This window comes from Rhinolophus ferrumequinum, chromosome 15 (assembly GCF_004115265.2).
Source record: "Rhinolophus ferrumequinum isolate MPI-CBG mRhiFer1 chromosome 15, mRhiFer1_v1.p, whole genome shotgun sequence".
Taxonomy (NCBI): Eukaryota; Metazoa; Chordata; class Mammalia; order Chiroptera; family Rhinolophidae; genus Rhinolophus; species Rhinolophus ferrumequinum.
This window is the reverse complement of record NC_046298.1, coordinates 30085288-30108024: the sequence shown is the minus strand read 5'-3', so window position 1 is coordinate 30108024 and position 22737 is coordinate 30085288. Positions and strand designations below refer to the sequence as shown.

Below are 22737 nucleotides of genomic sequence, written 5' to 3'. Positions count from 1 at the left end.
TCCACCACTTTGGCGATACTGAAAATGCCGGGGACAGAAACAACAGAGGGACAGTTTACCTCCCTTTTCTGCTATTTGAAGATTCGAAAAACCCATTTTCCCAAATCACTACAGTAATAACCTCGGAAATATCAAACACGCATAACCTGAGTCTTGGTTCAGCTTTCACAAACACATCAGGCTGACAGAAAGGCTTATTTTAATTCTGGAGGTACAGTCGTGTCTGCCTGAAGTCCAATAACTGGAAAAGGCACTCGCAGTCAAAGAAACACCATGCACAGCGTTAAACCAACTTTGTGATTTTTATTGATGGGCGACAACTTTATATTCCTAGGTATCACTAAACTGTGTACAATTAGAGACGCAGCATTACAGACGAGCAGGCAGCAGAATTAAACAGAGCAGACTTAAGGAAAGATCAATCTTCATTATTTTGCCCATTTTTTCATTATCTGTACACAGAAGCATGAATGTAATTTGAAATCTTTTAATGGCAATAAAGTTGCAATCACCCATCTATGTGACTAGCATCTCAACTCCAAATATTTGATCTGTAACGTGTTGTAAGAAGTATCTCATCGCACAATTATTAAAATGTATTTTTCCTGTTAGGAACCAGCAACTTATTTTTTTGTGTTTATTTTTTTTTCTTTTGAAGAACTATTTCTTCTCTGATAACTGGCTCATTTTTATCGTTTATCAAAAACTAAAGGGTGGGGGAGGAAAGTGTGATGGATTAAAAAATTCATTTTTCAAGGAAAGATAAAATTCATTTTCACAAATTTACAAGTGTTGTTGCTGGTGCAGGATTTATTCTACGAAGCAATTAGACTGGGAATCAAATGCAAGTTACCCCTTCTTACTCAGGAATCTGAGTAAGCATTATCTCAGCATTATTTCAGAATTACGGGTTTCTGTGTATTTTCTTAAATCAAGCAACAGTCTGTTTCCACTAAGCGATTTTGATTTGGAAGTTAGAAGTCCATATCAAGTATGTTCCGCACAAACCCCAAGGCATCTCCTTTTCATTCGAGCCCATTGTTGCAAAAGGGAGAAAGAGTTTCTCTCTAAAGAGCCACTAAAGAGAGGAAGGAAGTCAGTGAGAGTCGGTGTTCTAAAAGCGGGTGTTGGGCACACGCGGCGCGCAGGCGGTCACAGCAGGTCCACGCGGCGGTAATACAGGAGGTAGGCTGTGCGGTCAGCAGTGGGCTTCACCACCTGGTACTGGTTAATCACCTTGACCGTCTGGTCATCGATGCGCAGCCAGCCGTTCAGACCAATCTGGAAGACGTCTGTAGTGTAGTGACCACCCGTCGCACTGCTGCCGTGATGGTAGACCACTGGAAGAGAGGGCCCGGGGAGGCAACCTGGTGAGAGAAGCACTGCACACCGACAGCTTAAAGGTACCCACCCAACTACCTCCAAACATCTGTCCTTCTTGTGGAACACCTTCCCAAAGCAGGTGGGAGAGAGAAATGTCATTACACAACGCAATGTTATTGAAACACAAAAGCCTGAAACAATGTACAATAACGTTATGCATATACATCTTCCTAACATATTTAAAATGTTCGATACCTCACAAACAGTAAAAGAAATGTGAATTAAATGGGGTTTTGTCTCATTTGTCAGCCCTTCAGGCAAGGGTTAGCAACCATTTTAACATTTAATACTTGAGAGAGAATGCTGGAAGGCAAAACATGAAAGACACTCTTCCACAGAGCTGACAGAGGTACAAACAAATTCACCTCGCGAAATGCACACCCAGAGACCTACAAACAGTCATGCCCTTGATCTAACCACGTCCACTTCTAGACTGTTCTAAAGAAATTATCTGAATCTTAGACAAAGATTTTATAACAGTGAAAAAATGGAAAAACCTATAAATATATTCACTAGAAGGCATAATTAGTGAATTGTATAACAATAGCATGGATTTTTTCACTCAACGGATTGTGACGTAGGAATACGCTTCTATTACATGAAAACAAGAGAATCCTAGGTTTTTGGGGATTGTCTTCTATGACGATCGAAAGCACCCGCCCCAGGAAAGGCATCGGGACCGGGAGCCGGGCTGTCTGAGTGGGCAGCTGTGGAGCAACCCTGCAGAGATGAGCCATCACTCTTTTGTTCTTTTAAAAAGTTTTCCAATTTTTCTACAATGTTTTAACAGAAAAAAAAATACTTTACTTAAATAAAAAAATCCTGTAATTCAATCAAGAAGCCTTAGTCAAAGGCCTACAACAAATATAACTGCTGAAAGACGCGATGAAGATATGAAAGGACAAAGGACGCATCCCTCAGCTTCTGTGAAGAAGAGCGGCCAGGGGGGTGGCCTGGCCAACGACAGACATGAGCCTGGGTGAGGGAAACAGTCTCCAGGGAAATTCTGAAGATGCGGAGTGAGCTGTGCACTACCAGCAATGGTATAAAGGACAGTCACTTGGACAGGCACAATATTTAGCTGGTGGCGAGTTTCAGCAATAAATAAGCCTGCATATCACTGGGTTCTAGCAGCAAGTGTCACTTCTAGGGAGGTCCGAATCTACTCCAGGCCAGTGACCTTCGCTGGTTAGAGGATGGCACTTACGGCTTCAGTCATTACGCAGGCTGAGGGCTCAGAGAACACTATGACTCTAGCCCTGGTCAACCAAGCGACAAATATGACTGGCCACACAGATCAGCAAGACTGCAGGATGACCAGGTGGGAGAGCGCGACGGCAACAACACAAGGTCACAGCCTAATCCTGTACTGCAGGTCACAGTGATTAAGAGGCTGCCACAAGGCACAGAAGAGGCTCTGACCCCAAATCCACTTTGAGGTGCTTGTCCTGGATTTTCACCTCCAAGACCTAACTGACTTGGGTAACAACTGTTTTAAAGTGACCGAGTCAGTAGGATTGTAAGGACCTGGCGGTTTAACTCATTTGTCTGTCCTTTAAGACACCGCCATCGTAAAAATTCAAGAGAAGAGCATTCTACACGTACTCAGGGTTCGTAAGCAGCAGCCCTGGTAGCTAACGTGGTACGAGCAGTATGTCACAGACACCGGGCAAGCCCACCTAACAGGAACAAAGGCTGAGGATGAGAGTTTTTTTAAAAGCTCGTACATTTTAATTTTCACTAACTCGTTCTCTTTGGTCCCACAATTAGAACCATTTTACAAAGTACCTCTTTACTCACATTTCACAGAAAATTCTAAGCAATACAATGACCTTATTTCTGAGATTAGAAGACTCAAGATGAGGAATCGGGAATGCAGGTGACAGCAACTCAGGTACGACTCCTGGGCCACGTGGGTGGGGGAGTATGTACTTTCACTGGGGCCCCATAACCAGGAGACAAGGAACTCCGAAACTTTGCCCTTGGTCATCAACATCCCCTGCAAGAGCCCCAAGGGAGAGAGCTGCAGGGAGATGGCAAAGAAACACTTTACCACCCTGTGAGATCTCAGTGCCCTGAGGATGGGCCCTGGGGACTCCTCTGGTTGCACAGGTGGACGGCAGAGCCTGCGTGCCAACCGCGGCCTCAGAGCCTCTATCCCAAGGCAGGGCAAGGATGGAGAAAATCACGAGAGCAAGGTGCCCACTGCCACCATGTCTGGGTCCCAGCAGGCAGCTGCCTTGGGGGACAAGAGAAAATCAAATGGAAAAGTGCCTGGTGCGAAGAAAGAGCTGAGTGGGCCAAACACCTGTTCATGGAGCCCAGGACCTCACCCAATCCAACATCCTACAACCTCGGCAGGGGACAGAGGGCAGAGGGGTATGGAGCCTTGCTCTGAAGGTCACAGAGCGGTGAACATTCCTTTCGGGTAAGAGTTTCAGTGTCTTCTTTTAGAAGACAGGGATACTACCACTTACCTCTCAGTTGTAAAGAATAAATAAGACACTACAGAAAAGGTATCTAGTAGAAAGGTTAATAGATGTGTGAGGGCCCATAACACGATAGTGTCGTTTTAAATTACACCAAAAACAACACAAAAGGAAGGATGACAGACAAGCTAGAAAATTCTAATAAAAACTGCCAGAAAAGCAAACACGATTGTTGCAACTGATAACTATCAAAAGAGATACAAAGCTTCCGAGGCATAAGGGACCCAGGCTATAAAAGAGAAAGACAAATAGAAGGAAGGACAGAAAGGAGACGAGATAAGCTGGCACTGTAGGAGGGTCCAGGCCAGGAGATCAGAGATTTTAGGACCCCCCGGGCTCTGGAATGGGATGTGCCATTGCCCCCTTGTTGGGAGATTCCTGTGACTGAGAGGAGTCTGTGTGAGTTTGGGCCACCTTCTCGTGCACACGTGACAACGCCGTATCGAAGAGGGTATGTGGAATGCCAGCTGGGTGACTCAATGTCAGTCACCTCACAGGTACCACACCTGCAGCAGGGAAAGTTTACCTTCCCAAATTGCCAGGCTGGCAGCCAAAGCTCACTCGTCTGACAGAGAGAGAAGCCATCATGTCACACGAAGTCTTATGTTGGGCTCAGCTCAGAGCCAAGAGGATATTCTGCCAAATTCCAAGCACCAAATTTCAGGTAACTCACATATTTTCAAATGATTTCCCTGCTTAAAAAGTCCATAGTGATACAATAGTGAAATCTATTTTCTATGTTAAGTGGTATTATGGCAAAATTGTGTGTGTGTGAGTGGAAACCCTTTTATCATTGCTTTAACAGGGAAATAATGTTATACAAATTGACTTACCTGCAAATAGTCTATAGGTTCTGTGGCATTTAAAGTTCTTATTTTTAACTCCTGGAGAAAGCAGTTCTGAAAAACAAAATATCAGCAACCCCAATCTATAAAAGCACTTACAGAAAGGTTCAGAGTAACAGCAGCAAAGAGGTAACAATCTCCACTCAAGTAAAGATTTTCCTGGTGGACCAGGAAAACAAAACTCCATCCCTTTATTTGCATACACATGACCACAAGGAAAATCAGCAGTGCGGTATATAGTAACAGCCATGACCAGCAACCAACCATTAAAGAAACATGAGGAATATACGACACCTAATAAACTCATGCTAGAAACCCCTTAGAAGCAGATGTTCTAAAAAATGAGGGGTGGGGGGTAGTTGCCCACTTAAAAGCAAAAATCAAACGGAAATAGTCCCGGAAAACCTAAAAATTAAAATGTTTTATGTGTGAGTCAGACCACAAAACTTGAATTCTGTGAGGGAAATGGTTTCTCCACAGAGGTACTAGTCTACCGGCTGGTGCAGGCCGGGGGCCCTCTCGTCCTTAACGCACGCGTTCCCCTTGGTGGAAGCACCCCTGAGATGCCAGGAAGCGTTCCTCTGGAGATGGACTGCTCCTGGCAGCCATTACTGGTTCCTTCTCTACTCCCCACCTCCATGACCTAAGCTAAGTCCTCTTGTCCGCATTTACGTGATTTCTCTTTCTAGAGAGCATTTGAGGTGGTAGCTGATATAAAAAGGCAAGAAAAATAACAAAAGTTAGGCAAATAAAATCAGTGTAGGAAACAAGTCAGCCCATCTAGAAGGTTAATTTGGGGGGTGAGGGAAGATGCACGAGTGGGTCAAAGGACGCCTGTGGGACTCTCTGTAGTTTCCTGACAGCCACGCAAAAAGGGACTGATGACCCAGTGTATGCTCTCGGCTAGAGTTTCTTCCCTGTTCTGGTCCTCCTATGGGGTCAGAAAAACATGCTGCCTGTGAATGAAGCCGCTCAACACGAGAGAGGAGGGAAGGACCGTAAAACGGCTCAGGAGTCCAACCTATCAGCCAAACGGGCAACTCCTGAGAATGGGGCTGAGGAGCCTGAGTCTGAACCTTAAGCTGAAGGAAACGGAACACCCCTGGGGTGTAGGCGAAGCCGACCCTAAACATTAAGGCAGCCACCCACCAGTTCTTGAGTCGCCTGGCCTGGAAGGCATATTATAAGGACGGAAGGAGGAGGAAGGTGACAGGGACCCAGGGACTCTACAAGACCCAGGAACGCCGTCCCATGTCCTTTATTCCGTTTTCCAAACACCTTGATATTTTGAGAATCACCTCTAGTTTGTTATGCTCCCGACCAAGCTTCAGTATTGCAGAGTAAGTATTCCACAAATTCTGAAGCTCTCAAGGAAAGTTTTCCTTCAAGCTGTGCTTTTAGCAAGACAACTTGAACTGGGTGCTTTCACCAGAATGTGCTGACACTGCTGAGCCCTGGTTACCTGACGGAGACATGTGGCTGACAGAGTGCCACAGATCTGACACACGTCATCGTAACCAGGTCAGAGGAACCCCCAGTGACCTATGGGAAACCTTCTCAATTCACTGAAAAAAGTCCATTTAACCAGGCTGGTCTACACCATTGTTAATATATAGTACAAGGAAAACTATTGTGTACCATTAATCTATAAAATGTTCACAGAAAAAGGACACTCACTTTGACGGACAAAACCTATTTTTCTAACCTAGTAAGATTATGTAGTTTATTCATTTTGCCTTTATTTTTTTAAAAGCCATTTTAATGAGAATTTTAACATCAAGGTCTAGTAAACGTCAAGAAAGTGAAAACAAAAAGTCTCGAAAGAAAAATTCCTTGACCTTGACATTCTACAAAAATGCTAAGGTGTCAAGATCACTGATCTCCAGAAATATTGTGACCATACATGCTTCTGACTTATCTATTTATTACCTTTACTAATTTCCAAGTCCACAGGATATTCAATATTTTTGATAAGCTTCTGACATCCACCGGTCTTCTCGTAAACAAATCGTTTCAGGTGCAGCACGAGAACAGGAGGGAGTTTTTCCAGAGTCACTCTTCGACTGATCTCAACCTAAGATGCAAGCACACCAGGACACACCGGTCGTCTTACTTTCAGCAGCAGGTGCCATCGCAATCTTCTCTCAAAGACCTCCTCTGAGAGCTGATTCCTCAAGATCCTGGTCATGGGATCTTTTGAATACCTTAGACAGCTACTGACATTCTTCTTAGAAAAATGCACACACCCCTGTCAACACAACTGCCGAGGATCTCTCAGGTCCCTGAGCCCATCTGTGAATTCAAGTTAAGAACTTTTGCTCTGTGGCATTAATGACAAATTGGCGTAACTATTAAAAAAAAAAAGCTAAGGTAGTAGTGCCTCAAGTATGTATTTATTAACTTGTTTGTTAATAACTCTCGTAGTGTGGATGTTTTAAATAACCCTGTTTACAGTTTTAAATAAAACTATTTATTCTAACCATTAGTTCTATAACAGTTTCTGTTTTGTCAATTTAATATGCCCTTTCATGGGTCTAACAAATGCTTTTTATTAAAATGCAGTTTGATATATACTTTATCAACTTAATATGTATTTCCACAGGTCTAATGAATACTTTTTATTAAAATGCAACTTCCCAAACAATACTTAATCCATTCCTCTACTGTTCTCTGTACTTATGAACTCTTTGATGCTTCCATGGAGAATACTTTTGGTAGAAATATGTGTTAAAGTAACAATCCAAAAAATAGAAAATACAGAAAATGCTGAGAAAGCTTTCGGAGAACTAGATACGTATGGGAAGGTATCTTAGGGGCCATCAGGCTTTTGGAAAGCAAGCTCAATGGTTATCACAAACCCCTCCCTGCCTGTCTCCCACCTAGACTAACATCCCAGGTGTGAAAACCACCCCATGCCTCTTCTGCATGCCCATCGTGTCTGTGTATTCTCGTGTCTCTATAGCCAATAAGAATGTGTGAATGAATGAAAAGTGTAACTACAGCTCAACAGTTAAAACCAGGAATGGAGACTCCGGTTTCCTCACCTACGCATCAAGAGAGTTGGACTAAAATATCTCTGGGATGTTTCTCAGAGCTAATGACCTACGATTCTGATCTTAAACTTTCCAGCAGTTCACTAAATGACTCATCTGAAATTCTTAAATGTGTTTTGGGTTTCCAGATAAACTAAAGCACACTTTCTTATCACCCAACAAAAACAGACCTTTTCTATAGAGCACATATTTTGTAAAATTGTAATATTGTAATATTGCCCCATAAACCATCCTGCGTTCCCACGGAAAAAAAAACTTTTGACCTAAAAATGCAGTAAAATTAAACTCAATAGTTTAAAATGTAAATTTAAAAAATCGTATTCCAGAAAATGTGCTATTTGCTCTTCACAGATATCACAAGCTGTCCAAAACCTTCCTTCCTCAAACATCTGCTTTTCTGAGTGTTCTGCTCTTATCTGATAACAACACACCACAATCATGGAGCTAGAACAGAGAGCCTCATTCTTTTTCATCCTCAAGGTTCTACCAAAATACCACTTCTTTCCTGAATCCCTCTTCCTAACCTGATACCTAGTAGAATAAAGAAATCATCTTTCCTTACCACTCTCTGAGAACAGGGCAAGCACTTCCTCTATCTCAGTCCACACCGCCACTCCACCCCCTCCCCAAACTCCAGGTTTAATTGCAGCAGAAGCAAAAAAGAAGGCAGACCCCTCACAAAGGGGCTTTCCCAGTAGCCCAGGGAAAGCCTCGGTGGCAGGACGAGAGGGCCGACCTGCACAGCTGGCTCAAAGGACAGAGCAGGAAGAGTGGCTACGTGGCCAGGACAGCAAGTCTACCTCTGCGGTCACGGCTGCCACAGAACAAGCCAAGTGGACAGTCCCCACAACCAAGTTCACTGCCCGGCCACTCAAACCAAACTCCCTGAAACAAGTATCCACTATCTCTCTCTTCCATTAAGTTCCACCACCAGGCTCTTCTTAGCTTATTCACAAAGCCAACTGCCAAGATTCTGTCACTGGCTCTTACCACTATTTTTGTTTTTTTAAAAACAAAACCACCCATGACAAGCAATAAGAAAATATGCTGGAGCATTAGGCATAACTTATTAGTGCAAATCCCCCAAGAAGCTGGCTTGACCAGTCCAAAGCAGGAGACCCCCAGATGAGCTAAAGGTCTCTATGTTTGTTCTTCTTCATTCAGAGCACGAGCCAAAGGCAAGAGTATGTCCGCCTCAGCCACGCCAGGAGCTGACAGGTTTTCTATCCTGGGATGTCTCTTTGCTCAACTTGCAGCCACTACACATTATTATTTGAATCAAGCTCCACAGGAATCAACTGTTCAAAAATGTACTGCCCGTAACTAGCCTGCACTCATCTCCCCAACACATTTTGATGAATTCACTGCCATATCTCGGATGTAGAACGGAGAAGACACTCTCAACTGCACAGCCAGAAACAGCCTAACTGGCACATCTGGACAGAGAGGAACCATTAAGTTCTCAAAGAGCAGCTGAGCTCTGACTGAGCCGACAAGCGCACCACACTAAGCTATCATCTGCTTCTCTTGACTCCTGAAGATTGAAAAACTCAAAGGCTTTATCTTCTTTCAGATCAAATCAAAGAGTAACAGGCATCAGAACAATTACTTCCTATATTTCAGTGTCCTTGAAGACCTACGCTCAAATGCCAAACAGATGTGTCATGAATCTCTTTTGCCTCCTAACTTAGCTCATGACACTGTGCTCTAGGATATCGGGAATGGAAATGAGCTATTCAGCCTCTGCTAGGGGTATTGATTTTGTGATGTCATGATGAGATGGCCAAAAAATTAAATGTAGCTCTGCAAAAATCATCTACAAGGCGATTACCTTGTGCTACTCAACTCAGAGCTGAAGGGGGTTGTTCAGAATCATCTGTTTCAACCATTATCATCTAAAAGTGTGGCATCTTTCAGTCCAAAAAAGGTAAGCAACTGATTTTAAGAGGCAGAACTCAAATCCACTTGTCTTCATGCCTAATTCTCTGTTCTTTCCACCACACTAGAGTGCCTCAGGAGAAAGGCTCAACCATGAATATACCTCTTGTTTGGTTTTTGTGGTGTAACCTTGGACAGATTCTCTTGCCACCAAGCTTTCCAATGCATCCTGGACTGTACGTATCTTGTCAGACTGGATATCCAACTGCAATGTGAAAAATGGCTGCAAAGTGGCAGATTCTTTTGAACTCTGCTGGTAAACCACAGACCTGGGAATTGAAAACAAAAACAAAAAATTTAAGAGACCACTCCTTCCCACTTTCTCTTAAGATTATCCAACAAAAGAAGAGGAATAAACACTGAAAATAAGATTATTCAACATCACTTTCCCAAGACCAGAGAGAACAGAAAAGCCAAAAATATACTGAATTTAAAAATAATTTCTGCTGAATACCACCTCCTAAGTATTTCTAGCAACTAAATCCACCAGTTGATAATTTTCCCAGTTCAACTGCTCTGGAAGAAAACATAGTTCACCTTCCAAATTCCTTCACCTCCACTCTACATTTCATTTAATGCACCAGTTAATAAATGTGACTATCTTGCCATGGCCTCAAAATGCTGACACTTCTCATCTTCTCAAAGTATCATAGCCTGCTCTAATAAAATAGAGGAAACCTCAAGGTAAACAGAGTATTTTTAATGGCATTTTCCCCCTATAAAAATGACTTACAAAGAAGAGGAATAGGGTGCATATAATAAAAAACAAGTTAACATTCCAAGAAACGAGGCTACCACCCTCAAGAGGAAAGGTGCCAACTCAACCTTGTTTTCTTAGCTGGTTTTTCGTTTCATTTCTCTTTTTCTAAGTTTTTCTGAGTATAAATTGTGTGTGCGGCCCATCTCGCACTTAGCCTCAGCGAGGAAACATTCCAAGAGTTCAACAAGGGATTCTATTTCTGCAGCCTGAGTGACCTAGTTTATAAACGGAATAAAACGGGTGTGGATAGGTACTCAGACTTTACAGAGCAGATGCATGAAGAGCGAGCTAAAAGCTTTCCTGCTTAGGGTTTAATTTTCATAGGTCGTTTTCCCAACGCACAGTCTTAGGAAGTATACCCATGCTCCTTTTGAGTGTAAACACTTGAGAATGGCAGCCACTCCCTTGGTTCCAAAGGAGAATAGTGGGAAAACCAGTAATGAAAGTTGGTGAAGAAATCAAGAAATTGTCCTCTTAACTTAAAGGGCCAGGATTTTATCAAACTTGTCTCAGCAGAAAAAAGTAGCTAACGGTGCTGGTCTTTCTGGGGAAACTGAAAAACCACTGGAAGAGGGTAGATTTTAGAAGAAAACCTTCCAACTGGTCTAAATAATCACACTTAATGATGGCTGATATATAAAGAATAGATGTCCCTAAAGCATAAGAAGCAATTCCTTATCGTTCCTTTACTGTTTTTCAAAAAGAAGTATCAACCACTAATTTCAAATACGGTGCTCTTTTCACATGCACTGGGGCTGTTCCCTCTTTCCCCTCCCTAAGTGACTGCACCAAGGATGCTAACATAAGACTGCTGGGCTGATGGAAAGCTAAGGGCATATTCAGCCTCCTCTCACTGCTGTTCACAGACCTACATCCCTGTTTCCGTCTTCCAACACGGCCCAAACCGAGGAACCGTATCTGGCAAAGACAAGTTGTAGCAGCAGTGGCTGGAGGCGGGGCATTCCCCAGAACACACCTGACCACAGGCTGACACGGAGAGACTTCGAATAGAAAGGGGTCCCTGGAGTCTAATTCACAGCAAAGGGCACAAATAGGACTTCACAGGCACATGATGGCACAAATGGCTTCTAAATCCAGTCCTACAGCATCACGGACTAGCTTGTGCGGGCGTCGGCACAGATTTTCTGAGGTTAGCATTAGCCTGTTGAAAGGTACTCAGTGTAAGCTGTTTTAGAGCAGGGAGAGACTGAACTAACTCTCAGTCAGTGCCTTGAAAGGGTGTTATTTCTTTTGGATACGCAGCATTTGGGACAATGAAAGTCTAAGAGTCTCACTAAAACACCACCCCGGATGGTCCGCTGAGAGGAAGTCAGACGGCGGGTGAGTGAACCTCCCTGGAGACAGAACAAGTCTTCCTGAATTCCACATCACGGCGGAACCGAGTGACTCTAATGAAAATAAAAGCCCTTTAGAAGGACTTGGTGAATGAGCAAACAGCTGCTAGTTTAAGGATACTGGGGCAGAGGAGGTGCCCGGGTACTCCAGCCTTGGTCACATGACCTCCTTAGGTCCAAGTAGCTCCCTCCACACTCCCTTAACTTTCTATCTCACTTGGCCCCAGGGCCTAAAATTCCTCCAATCAGACACGTAAATTTCTTAACCAAACATGTGTTTCGATTAACTTGTCTTCCTCTTCCTACCTAGTTGTGAGCAGCTGGACTAAGGGAATGGAAATGTTGATGTAGGGGAGTGAAGAGCTCACTCGTTACGGAAGCCCAGGCCCGGAGGGACAGCGCCCTCTGCAGAACGGCCACCACAGGTCATGTGGAAGCAGTGGGGGCTGACAAGAGAAGCATTGGAGGTCCAGGAAAAGAGAGGGCCCAGCAGTGTAAAGGCAAACCATCGAGTGCAAATTTCTTAGGACAAGTCTTACTAAACCTTTAGCAAAATGGCAAAACCCTAAAAAAAGGCAAATATTAAATTATTCCAGAAAAGCATAAACCTGATGTGTCCACCAAAAATGCCAGTGATTGGGGTCTGAACGAAGTCCGCTTGGCGAGTGACTGACGTCTTATTTCTGGGGCCCACTTGCTCCCATTCGTCCTCACTGCCTTCGCCTGGTTCTTCCTGCTCTTCCTCGTTCACTGAGTGGCTTTTGGGTCCATTGGAAATAGTAAGTTCTGAAAAGTAGACAGTCTGCTTAGGCTATTATTTACAAGAACAGCAAAAAAAAAAACTAACATAAAAAGTTCTACATCCATCGCCTACAGAAACTTGTCAATTACAGTTTTGCAAACGATATCAGGGTATATTCTACAGCAAGAACATACACAAAATGTGTGACTCTACAGGCTCCCTGCTTGCATAAACTGCTAGAGAAGACATTCCTGGGACAACTGGAGAAACTTGAAGATGAACTGGAAAGTAGATAGTATTGTGTAGTTAGTTAGTTTTGTTAATTTGATAAAGGGTGCTGGTCACATAGAAGAGTATTCTTATCCTCAGGAGACGCATGCTTTAGCATTTAGGGGTGAACTAAACTTATCATCTGCAACTTAATTTTGAAGCATTTCAGGAGAAACATGTATATACACTTCACGTATGTAGAGAGAATAAATGATAACGTGTTAACAAATGCAGAATCCAGCAGTCACTGTGATTTATCCAGATATATGAGGTTGGTGCAAAAGTAACTGTGGTTTAAAATAAATGCAAAAACCGCAATTACTTTTGCACCAACCTACTAACATTCTTGGTGGTATACATAATAGGCAATGTAAAAATAACTAGTTACCCTAATGAGTGAATAAGTGATTTCTGAAGCGCACATGACAGGGGGAAAAGCAACGAACTATATGAGCCTATAAACATGTACTTAAAAATAATTCTGAAGAAAATGTTCTCACACGTTTTTTGCAGCAAATACATCATAACCTACTTTCATTATTTGGTGAGAGCAGTTTCTTTAGGTTCAACATTTCCTCGTGAAGCCCATTGAGAATGAAGCCTAAGTATTCCTCAGCATCTTCTTGTCGACCCTGAAAAGGTCAAACGCGATCACATGAGTTTTAACTGATTACTTATCCAAGACCTGCAGGGAATGTAATACCTGTATATTCAAACCAGGCCTCCTTTTAAACTTTCAACAAATTTTAAAGTAAAATATTTCCCCCCCAAAATCCCATGAATTTTTCCTTGGACAATTGAGATGGGGGTGTGGAGGAAAGCGGGGGACAGACGAAACACTCATCTCTAGGTGATCGACCTAATGGGGATTTTATTTTCTTATTATGCTTTTCTGTATTTCTGAAATGTTCTACAATAATCTCTATCTATTACGGTTATATTAAAAAGTTATTTAAAAGTTGTTTTGTTTAAATGCGAGCGAGTTAAGAACTAGTTGTTCTAGGGCCACCTCACGGCACAATCCCAGGGTTCTCATTCACACTGGGCGTTATGAAATTAGCAGCCCTGAAGGACCCAAGGAGCTGCTCCAGCACATGAGCACGACTGAGGACAGAAACTCTTCTGAACGCTGCCACTACCCCAGGCCCCACTCACCCCACTCTACCTGAAAGGCAATAAATGTAGTGGTTAAGGGGCTGACTCTCGAGCCAGGCTCTGCCATTTATGAGCTGTGTGACCTTGAACAACGACCTCACTTTTCTCAAATGTAACAAGGAAACAATAATCATACTTTACTTGCAAAGTTTAATACATGGAAAGAACTTACAAGAGTATTTGGTGCACAGTAAACGATACATGAGTTGGCTGTGATTTTTGATGATTATCACCATACTCTTTACATTCACCCAAGCAATGGACTCCGTAACAAGCCTAGATCTATTGTACACACCCACCAAATCACAGCACTTCAAGCAGAGGGCAAGCACTGAATAAGCAACAGTTAAGGCACAAAAATGGAGCAAAAGGCAACACTTTATATACTGGCTACATTAGAGTAGTCCCAAACCTTTTCAGACAGGCTCGACTTGATGACTGTCAAGAGTCTATAAATATATGTGGGTTCAAAGGCAGCTCCAGGGCGGATATCCCTCACAATTTTATCCCCAAGAGCTGCAATGGAAATAGGACATAGATTTTCATAACTAAAATGAAGTCTTAAAATGATGAAAAGCAAAATCATCAAAACTCCCTCCCATCCCCACACAACAATGAAAATAGCCTCGGTGTAGTAACCTACATTGAAAAAGACATTTTCTATCCAACAAGATTGAATTTAATAAATTCAGTCACCTGACTTCCTAACTCTCAATATGTAATGACATCAGAAGACCTCATTTTCTACTCACCTTGTCTGGGTTTTGGAGGTACGGGCATATTAGTAAACTCATTCATTAGCCGAACACTAAACATGAGGGGGAAAAAAATGCTTAGTGGTGCATTTTTTAACAAGACATACTTTTACTAAAGAGTCTCGATGGCTAAGAAGAATATTAATTAGTATGAAGACAGCAAATTTTAGGTAACCAATACTATAATAGCCAGTGAGTTCTTAAATCTTTTCTATATAAGTTTTTGGTATATTTTAAGTGATAAACTGGTAAACACTAAAATGTATCCGACTGGATCTAAACAACACAGAGAAACAATGTTCCAATTCCATTTCTGGTTAAGTTCCATATATAAACAGTCAATTTTTAAAAAATTGATTTGTAAGTCTCATTTGCAGGATATCAAGAACTTGGCTAAACTATTTGAACTCTACATTTCAGAGAGGAAAAACCCACCCCACCAGCACATTTTTAAGCACCTTACTTACAAGCTGTCTATCATGGGTGTTGACGTGCAAGGCCTTTGCACTTTTGAATACAGAGGAATGAACTTCATCAGGTGATACATCGGAGGGCAAGCAACCAGTGCCTGCAGTGTCTAAATATTGGCAGTAAAGGAAGCGTTAACGGAAATGAAACAGACACTCCAAATTTCCAAAAGGCACATGAAGCACAAGAGCATATAAAACTATTAGGTCTGTGCAGAAGTAACTGTGGTTTAAAAGGTTAAAAATAACTGCAAAAACTGCAATTCTTTTGCACCAACCTAATAAACAAGCCCAGGACACTGAATGCCTTAGATATGTCAACAAACAAGGGACGAAACCAAACCATCATGGGGATAATTGCCTTGTGATGGCCACATAGGGGTTTACTCCGCAATCAGTAGTTTACATACAAGAACTTTATTTCAACCCACATAACCTAATCAGTGAAAACTAAATTTCCAGTTGTAACTGCCCTATTACTTGGGGCCACTCTAATGAGAAGAAAACTTGCCTCATTATCCAGTAAACGCATCTTTTTTGGGGGAGGGGATCAGAAAAAACACTGTTTACAAGCAAGGTAGGCAGACTAAGTAAGGACCCACGTTTCTGGATTCAAAATTTGGGGTCGATGCCCCCACGGAAGCTGAACTAAATCAAATGCACCTGTGGAAGAGAAAATTGTAGTTAGCCAGCCCTGGGGATGGCGTTTGAGAAGGATACAGCATTAATGTAGCACCAGTTTCCTTTATTGATCAGCCCACGGGGTTGCAACGACACTGGTTTATGGATTAGGGTTACGTTCTCCAGTAACTCTGAAAGAGTGAAGAAGCAAATGTAAGAAGTTAATGACATCTAGGGAATAACACTGAAGTCAATTCTTATGCTCTACTCTAGGAGTATTCAAAACCCCTTCAATAAGGCACATACCCAAAGAAAAGACATACTGTGTTAAAAAGCTGCATTCCATTCAACATCACATACATTATTTAATAATTAAATTAAAAAATATATATATTTCCCCCAAACACCAACCCTTATTCGTCTTCCTGTGGGAATAGAATTCGGGAGCATGCGGATTATTTTAATTTGAAACAGAAAAGGCTTAAAAATAATGTATCAGTATTAGAGAATAGATTTAAAAGATACACGCTTTTTTTCCTTGCACACTGACAGCTAGGCGGGCCGTGGTCCCCGGGACCCCAGCTATAAAGGTGTTTACGTGCAGAGCTCGCCATCTCATTCAAGGCTGAATCCCCAGCACCTACTACAGAAGCCAACACATCACGGTGGGCATTCGATGACTCTTCAGTGAGTGATGATACTCCTTTTGGGGACAACTATCGCCTATCAACTAAATGATATTTGTCACTAGAAGTCAAGTTTAGGGGCTGTTTCGTACCCTGGAATTCCCTTATTTCATTTAGAAACAAGCTTCTGATCCTCAGACTTCACCCTTGGACATCGCTCTTCCTCATAGTCTTAAGATAGTTGCAAATGCCATCTTTGATTTTAAAAAATTAAATGCTTTAAATAAGTTTTTTCACAAATGCTTTAAAACAAGGTCTCCCATGTGCCGTTATGAAACTTGTAACAGTGAGAGCTACAATTTGTGGACACATTCTACACTTAGTAAGTGTTTCACAATTTACATATGTTACCAAACTGCACTTAATCCCTGGTAATCCAGGAATACCACCACTGTCCCCCTCTCACCAATAAGGCAATTGAGGGTCAGAAAGGTTGACTACTTGCCTGTGATCACACAGGAGCAAGGTAGCACAGCCAACACTTGAAATACATGATCTGTGGCCAGACCACACAGCTTCTCTTTATTTTTAAGTTGTGTATAGGAAACACTACCGTGTTTCCCCGAAAATAAGACCTAGCCAGACAATCAGCTCTAATGCGTCTTTTGGAGCAAAAATTAATATAAGACCCGGTATTATATTATAGTATATAAGACCTGCTATTGTATATTATATTACATTACATTTTTTTATACCGGGTCTTACATTATAGTAAAATAAGACCGGGTCATATTAATTTTTGCTCCAAAAGACGCATTAGAGCTGATTGTCCGGTTAGATCTTATTTTCGGGGAAACACTGTAAGTGAGCATATATTTGACATTAGCCTCCATCCATTCATCATCACTCAAACAAAAGAAGTCTTTCTTTTCTAAAACACCGTTGGACTTGGCAGGTCCAGGACTTAAGCATTAAATGAAGGAATTAATCTGCAAAATTCTAACATCAACACACACACACTCACCCCCCTCCTTCCTGTGAGAGTAAATGCCCTCTTTGCTCTAATTGAGGAAGCACGAGGAATAATTTTCCCATTTACAAAACCATTACAGGCTCAAGAGAACCCCCTGGAATCTGTTCAATTAGATTAAGTTTGCAAAACTCCTCTCATCTCTCTCTCTTACCAGGGTACAGTACTGGGCCTTCGCTGAGTACCACATCAGTTACAGAACTGAACCAGAAGCCTCCACGTGATAACACCCAGAACAGACAGTACCACCCATGCGGCAGATTCTATGCTAAGAGCTTTATCTGTATTACTCATACTCGTTCTAACGCTATCAAAGAGACACCAGTATCGTTCCCATTTTACAGATGAGAAAACTGAGGGCCAGAGGGGTTTGATAACTGGTGTGAGTCACATAACTGCTGACAATGTGAACCTGGGTCTATCTGACTCCAGAGTTTTTTCTCAGTAAGTAAAGGCCTCCACTTTAAAAATCCTTTTACTCTTAAGGTTTCAGATACTAACTTATCCCCACAGGCTTAAGATCTTCTACTTACAATGGATTTTTGCATCTGTATTTGAGCCGTATTATCACAACGGTCCATAATTTCCAATGTGTGCCACACAATGGCAATTATTTAATATAATTATTCTACAAAGAAAAACCCCGAATTTTCAAATAAGCATCAATCCCAAATGAACACTCCAGCATGATACCTGTGAATCTTTGCCATAGTATTTTTATGTGTAAAAACAATTAAGCTTTTATATAACTGTTAAGACTCAACATCAACTGCCTTCCTAACACAGGGACCAGTATGAAACGACATGCTGCCATTGACAGAGCCCTGCCTGGGCACCAGCTCCTGGAGGCACAGAGACGACTGAGAGGTGGCCCTACTGCTGGAGTTTGCAGACAGTGCAGGGACATGACAGGGCAGGCGAAGATGAAGGGGGCCGGGCAGTGGAGGGGATGCTCGGCCCAATCCAAGGATCAGCGAAAGCCGGAGACGGCCCGGGGCCAATGACAAATGGCAGCTGACACCAGAAGAACGTCTCCCGATGGGGTAATGGTGCCTTCCACCCAAAGAAATACAACAGGATGAGTGGGTTATTTCTTGTTCTGTGCAGTGGTGAGATAATGAGTTTACTACCTTTTGGAGGTGCTGATCAGAGGTACCCAGATGACACCAGTAAATAGTATACTCAGACCCACAGACCAGCAAGGTATCTATAGTTAACGTATACACAGGTCCCTGCAGCTCGGGGCTAGAACTGTGCATCCTGACAACACACATGGCAAGAAAAGCCCTGGGTAGTAAGAAAAGGAACCCAAGCAGCACCATATCTAAATGACAGGCCAAGAAGAACCTGTAACAGTGATCCCGAAGGACAAGGCAGTTTGAATTAGCAGTGGCGGCAGAAGCAGGGTGTAGGGCCTCAGGGGCACGGGAGGCAAAGTCTTCTAGGGTGAGGGGCTGGGTGAAGGTCTACAGGGGAGGGAGGGAGGAGCTTGCTGACGTTAATTCCTGTTCAATACGGACACCAGGGGAAAACTGGAAAGAAAATGGCCAGGACAGGCACACTAGATCTATCTGAAACTTGCCTTCCATATCAACTGTTTTTAATAGACCACCCCCCTAAAATACAGTCAAAAGTACTTTAAGTATCTTGTTAAACAAATCTAAAAATCGTTTACGACAAGGCTAACTCCATTCTCAAAAGTGGAGGCAGGTGCAACGTCAAGAACAACTCTAAGCTCCACTGAAAAAAATGCATCCCCTCTTATGTTCTTAACTAAGCGACATGCCCAGAATAATCTGCACACCCGGAGAATGAAACACTCAAACCCTATGGAATCAAGAGAATAAATCCAACTTAAAACTGACTATTAGCTGGCTTCTTTCCAACATTCAGCTGGGAAACAGCATGTATTCCTTGGATGGAAGCCGTTAGTTTCTACATCACCCCGTCCCTTGAATTGATGCCAGCTTCTGCTGGCATTACTGCAGGTTGGCGTATTTTGAGGAGGAGGCAGGTAAAAAAGCAGTTTCACTGCTGATCTTCCACAATATTAAATTCTCGTCTCTTAGCATCACCTAGTGGTTTGTTCAATAACTGCAAGTAACATTCCAGGCAGACATGTAGCTACAAAATTAAAAACTCTTGAAACATAAGGTAGAACAAAAGGACACTTAGTATATTTTATTAGCAAATATACAAAACTAGCTTCTTTTCAAGTCTTTAACATTCTTTGAAAGAGCCTTCTGGTACAATCTTCATAAATGTAGATTAGTTAAGTCTTTACAGACTTAGGAAATACAGAGACACTGAACAATGTAGTTTCATTAATGGTTATGCTGTTCTTCTACATTTTTCTCTACAGTGACAAGTCTTCCAGAAGCTAAAACAACAGTATCATTCTGTTGTTGGTATCTTCCAATGATCCTAAACACTACACTACTCTCAAAGTACCACTGGCAACTCCTCCCTGAAGACATCTCCGAGTTGCACACGGTTGTCTCTCTCCATGGCAAGACGCCGTGACTATCTACCTTGTATGAGGGGTGTGCAGCTCCTCCCCTGGACCGGAAGCTCCTTACAGACGCCAGCCTCACACTGCTAAGCGCTCAGCTGAGTGTTCCCGTCCAGGGTAACAGGACTGCATGGTGCCTTGTCCCCAGCCTAACTCTGCCATCCCTACTGGCTACATCAAGTCTCCTCGTCCCCTCCTTCTTCCAGACCCCTCTGCAAATGAGGACTTCTGTTTCTATTAGTAAGAGCTGCCATCGGTGCCTTTTCTATCTTATTCCTGGGCCAATCATTACTCACTGACCTAGATAGTGGATGGAATACTGTAAGTGCAGATTAGACAGTAACGTGGGATAAGAACTAAACATCAGGAGACTGAAGTTGTTCGTTATGGTACATGACTCCAGTCCAGTTTGTTAGAAACGACCCACTGGACTTTAAAGGTCATTCTCTCACATAGCTCAGAAAGCCTCCAGGCACACCCTGTGGATAAGCAGACAGGGCGAGAATCCAGGAAGACGAACCAGACATGGGTTGCCGCCCTGGCTCCGCCACTTCTTTCATTTTGCTCCGTGGCACAGATGATTTCACTCCTCACCTGTCAGAGAGCCTGCACCATGAACGGCTATGCGGAGGCTACATGATAATGTAACACACGTACGGAAAACACCTAGCAGCTCATTACAGATGCTCCATAATCATTAGAAAATAAAGAGCTAATATTAATTTATGGAAGTTTTGGAGAACCAACAATATTCAGTACTCCAACAAGAAATAAGTTATCTTAAAATGAAGTTTTGAACATTCTGTGTACATTAATAAAGTTCCATTTCAAAAGGAAAGATTATAAAAAATTAAGCTAAGATTAAATATCTCATTGTCTAGGATTTTCTTAAAACCAAATGTCCAAGCAATTTAAAGGCTCATTTTTGTAACATTGTACATTGAGCCTTTTTCCCACGGAATATTTTCAATAACCAACTGAGCCAGACACTAACTCCTGATACAGTTTGTAAAGTGTGCTTCTCTTCTCCCTCCTACGGAAATAACACAGGTTCAAAGACGATTCTAATTCCTGTAAACAGTCACCTATCACTATCATTGAATCCTATTAAAATGAATGAATCCTATTGTTCTAATTCAAAAGTCAATTATTCGTGACTCGCAAACAAGCCAGTATGAATACTGCTTTTAATTTTTTCATATAACTCTTGGCTCTATTTAATAAAGTTCATTTTATAAAAACACCATTGACATTACTACTTTATTTCTGGCCTAAAAGTCCAATAAATACAATTGTGGGGGTGAAAATAATCAAAACCGGGAAGGGCCGCCAAATAGGAGAGACGGCAAGGTATTTCCGGAAGTTGAAATTTGAAATCTGACATGTCCAAAGTCAGGATTGTTGCTTATCCATTTTACCTTCTTTTAGGGCAAATAACCAGAAGTTGACTGTAACAAACTTTCCCCCAGAAGCCTTCTTTTCAATTTTTCGGTGTCGGTGTAATTTTACCACTCAGATCCATTTAGACAGCAACTTTAGGAAGAAGGCCTCCCCAGTCCACCTGTCTCACAGGAGATGCTGAGTCTCCCCAAAACAATGTTAATGGAATGGTACCAAATGCCAGAATGATTCCGTATCACATAAAAGATGCAAAATTAAAAGCGATGTCTGCACTTTTGTAACAGCTCAAACACTAAAGGGCTGAATCAAAGTTCACTTTTATGAAAGCTGCTGACATACAGAAACACTGAGTGTTTAATATCTTTTTTTGTATTTGAAGACATACAGAGTAGTTCCCATGCTGCCACAAATCATTCACACGAAATGATTTATAAACTCAATGGCAATATTGTAAACTAATATTGTAAATTTAAGTGAACATAAGCTATAATTATTCTTACACACATTTTACGCGTCAGATGTTGTTTTCCTAAAATTAGGATTTAGATTTAAAATCCATGAAAATGCAACGCACAGAAATTTCATTGATTCTTAAGGCTCAATAGCTGCCCCATAACTGACATTCTGATATGTTGACCTGTTTTTCTGTCATCTTCCTAACTATCCAGAACATTCTCCAAGTGTTTTCCTTTTCCTCATTACATCACTTTGGGAAAACATACACTGTCTTGGTTACCTAATCAGGTGGCGCAACCAAAATAGACCACTATCCACTGACTATCAACTTATGTTTTACAAGTGGAAGGGTCTTCGTTTAGTTCTACAAATTAGAAACATATCATAAATACCAGCAAGGACAGACACATATCAAATCAGACATGGACTGAACTTGCAACTCACAAGCACGGATTCCTGCAAAGAAGTGCCCCAGACCTCTTTTTAGTTTAGGGCATGCTACATCATTGCTACTTTGGAGAATTTGAAGAGAAAATGCGAAATATTTGAGAAATCATGTCCCAAGGAGGGAGACGTATGATTCACAAACCACCAAATCCAAGATCAATCGTAGGCTATATTTTTGTTACATTTCAAATAAATACGGACACAGGAATTCATTTTCCTGGGCAGACCCAACTTGTAAGGATTTTGTTGCTCAGTCCAGCAACAATTTTTAGGTGCATAAAGCCACTGTGCAAAGTCATATATTAAACGGGTTTTGACTAAAATTCTTAAAAAATGACATTACTAGATACTTCAATTTCCTCACAGAACAGAATTTTTTTAGATCTGTCAAAAACCTCAGTTTCCCTAGCTCATTTTCACTGGAATTTTAAC

General features: G+C 42.0%; 1 protein-coding gene across 1 annotated transcript in view; it reads right to left on the bottom strand.

The window, feature by feature from the left end:
• Positions 1–278: 278 nt before the first annotated feature.
• The window catches only part of USP10 (ubiquitin specific peptidase 10), a 62292-nt gene continuing 39833 nt past the window's right edge, over positions 279–22737 (bottom strand). The window contains exons 5-14 of the mRNA XM_033128144.1: positions 15933–16024; positions 15213–15322; positions 14743–14798; positions 14403–14506; positions 13368–13467; positions 12432–12609; positions 9812–9977; positions 6647–6791; positions 4706–4771; positions 279–1340 (exon numbers count right to left, since the gene is read on the bottom strand). Of these exons, the coding sequence (XP_032984035.1) occupies positions 1153–1340; positions 4706–4771; positions 6647–6791; positions 9812–9977; positions 12432–12609; positions 13368–13467; positions 14403–14506; positions 14743–14798; positions 15213–15322; positions 15933–16024 (1205 nt within the window). The 3' untranslated portion in view covers positions 279–1152. The remainder of the gene's footprint in view (positions 1341–4705; positions 4772–6646; positions 6792–9811; positions 9978–12431; positions 12610–13367; positions 13468–14402; positions 14507–14742; positions 14799–15212; positions 15323–15932; positions 16025–22737) is intronic.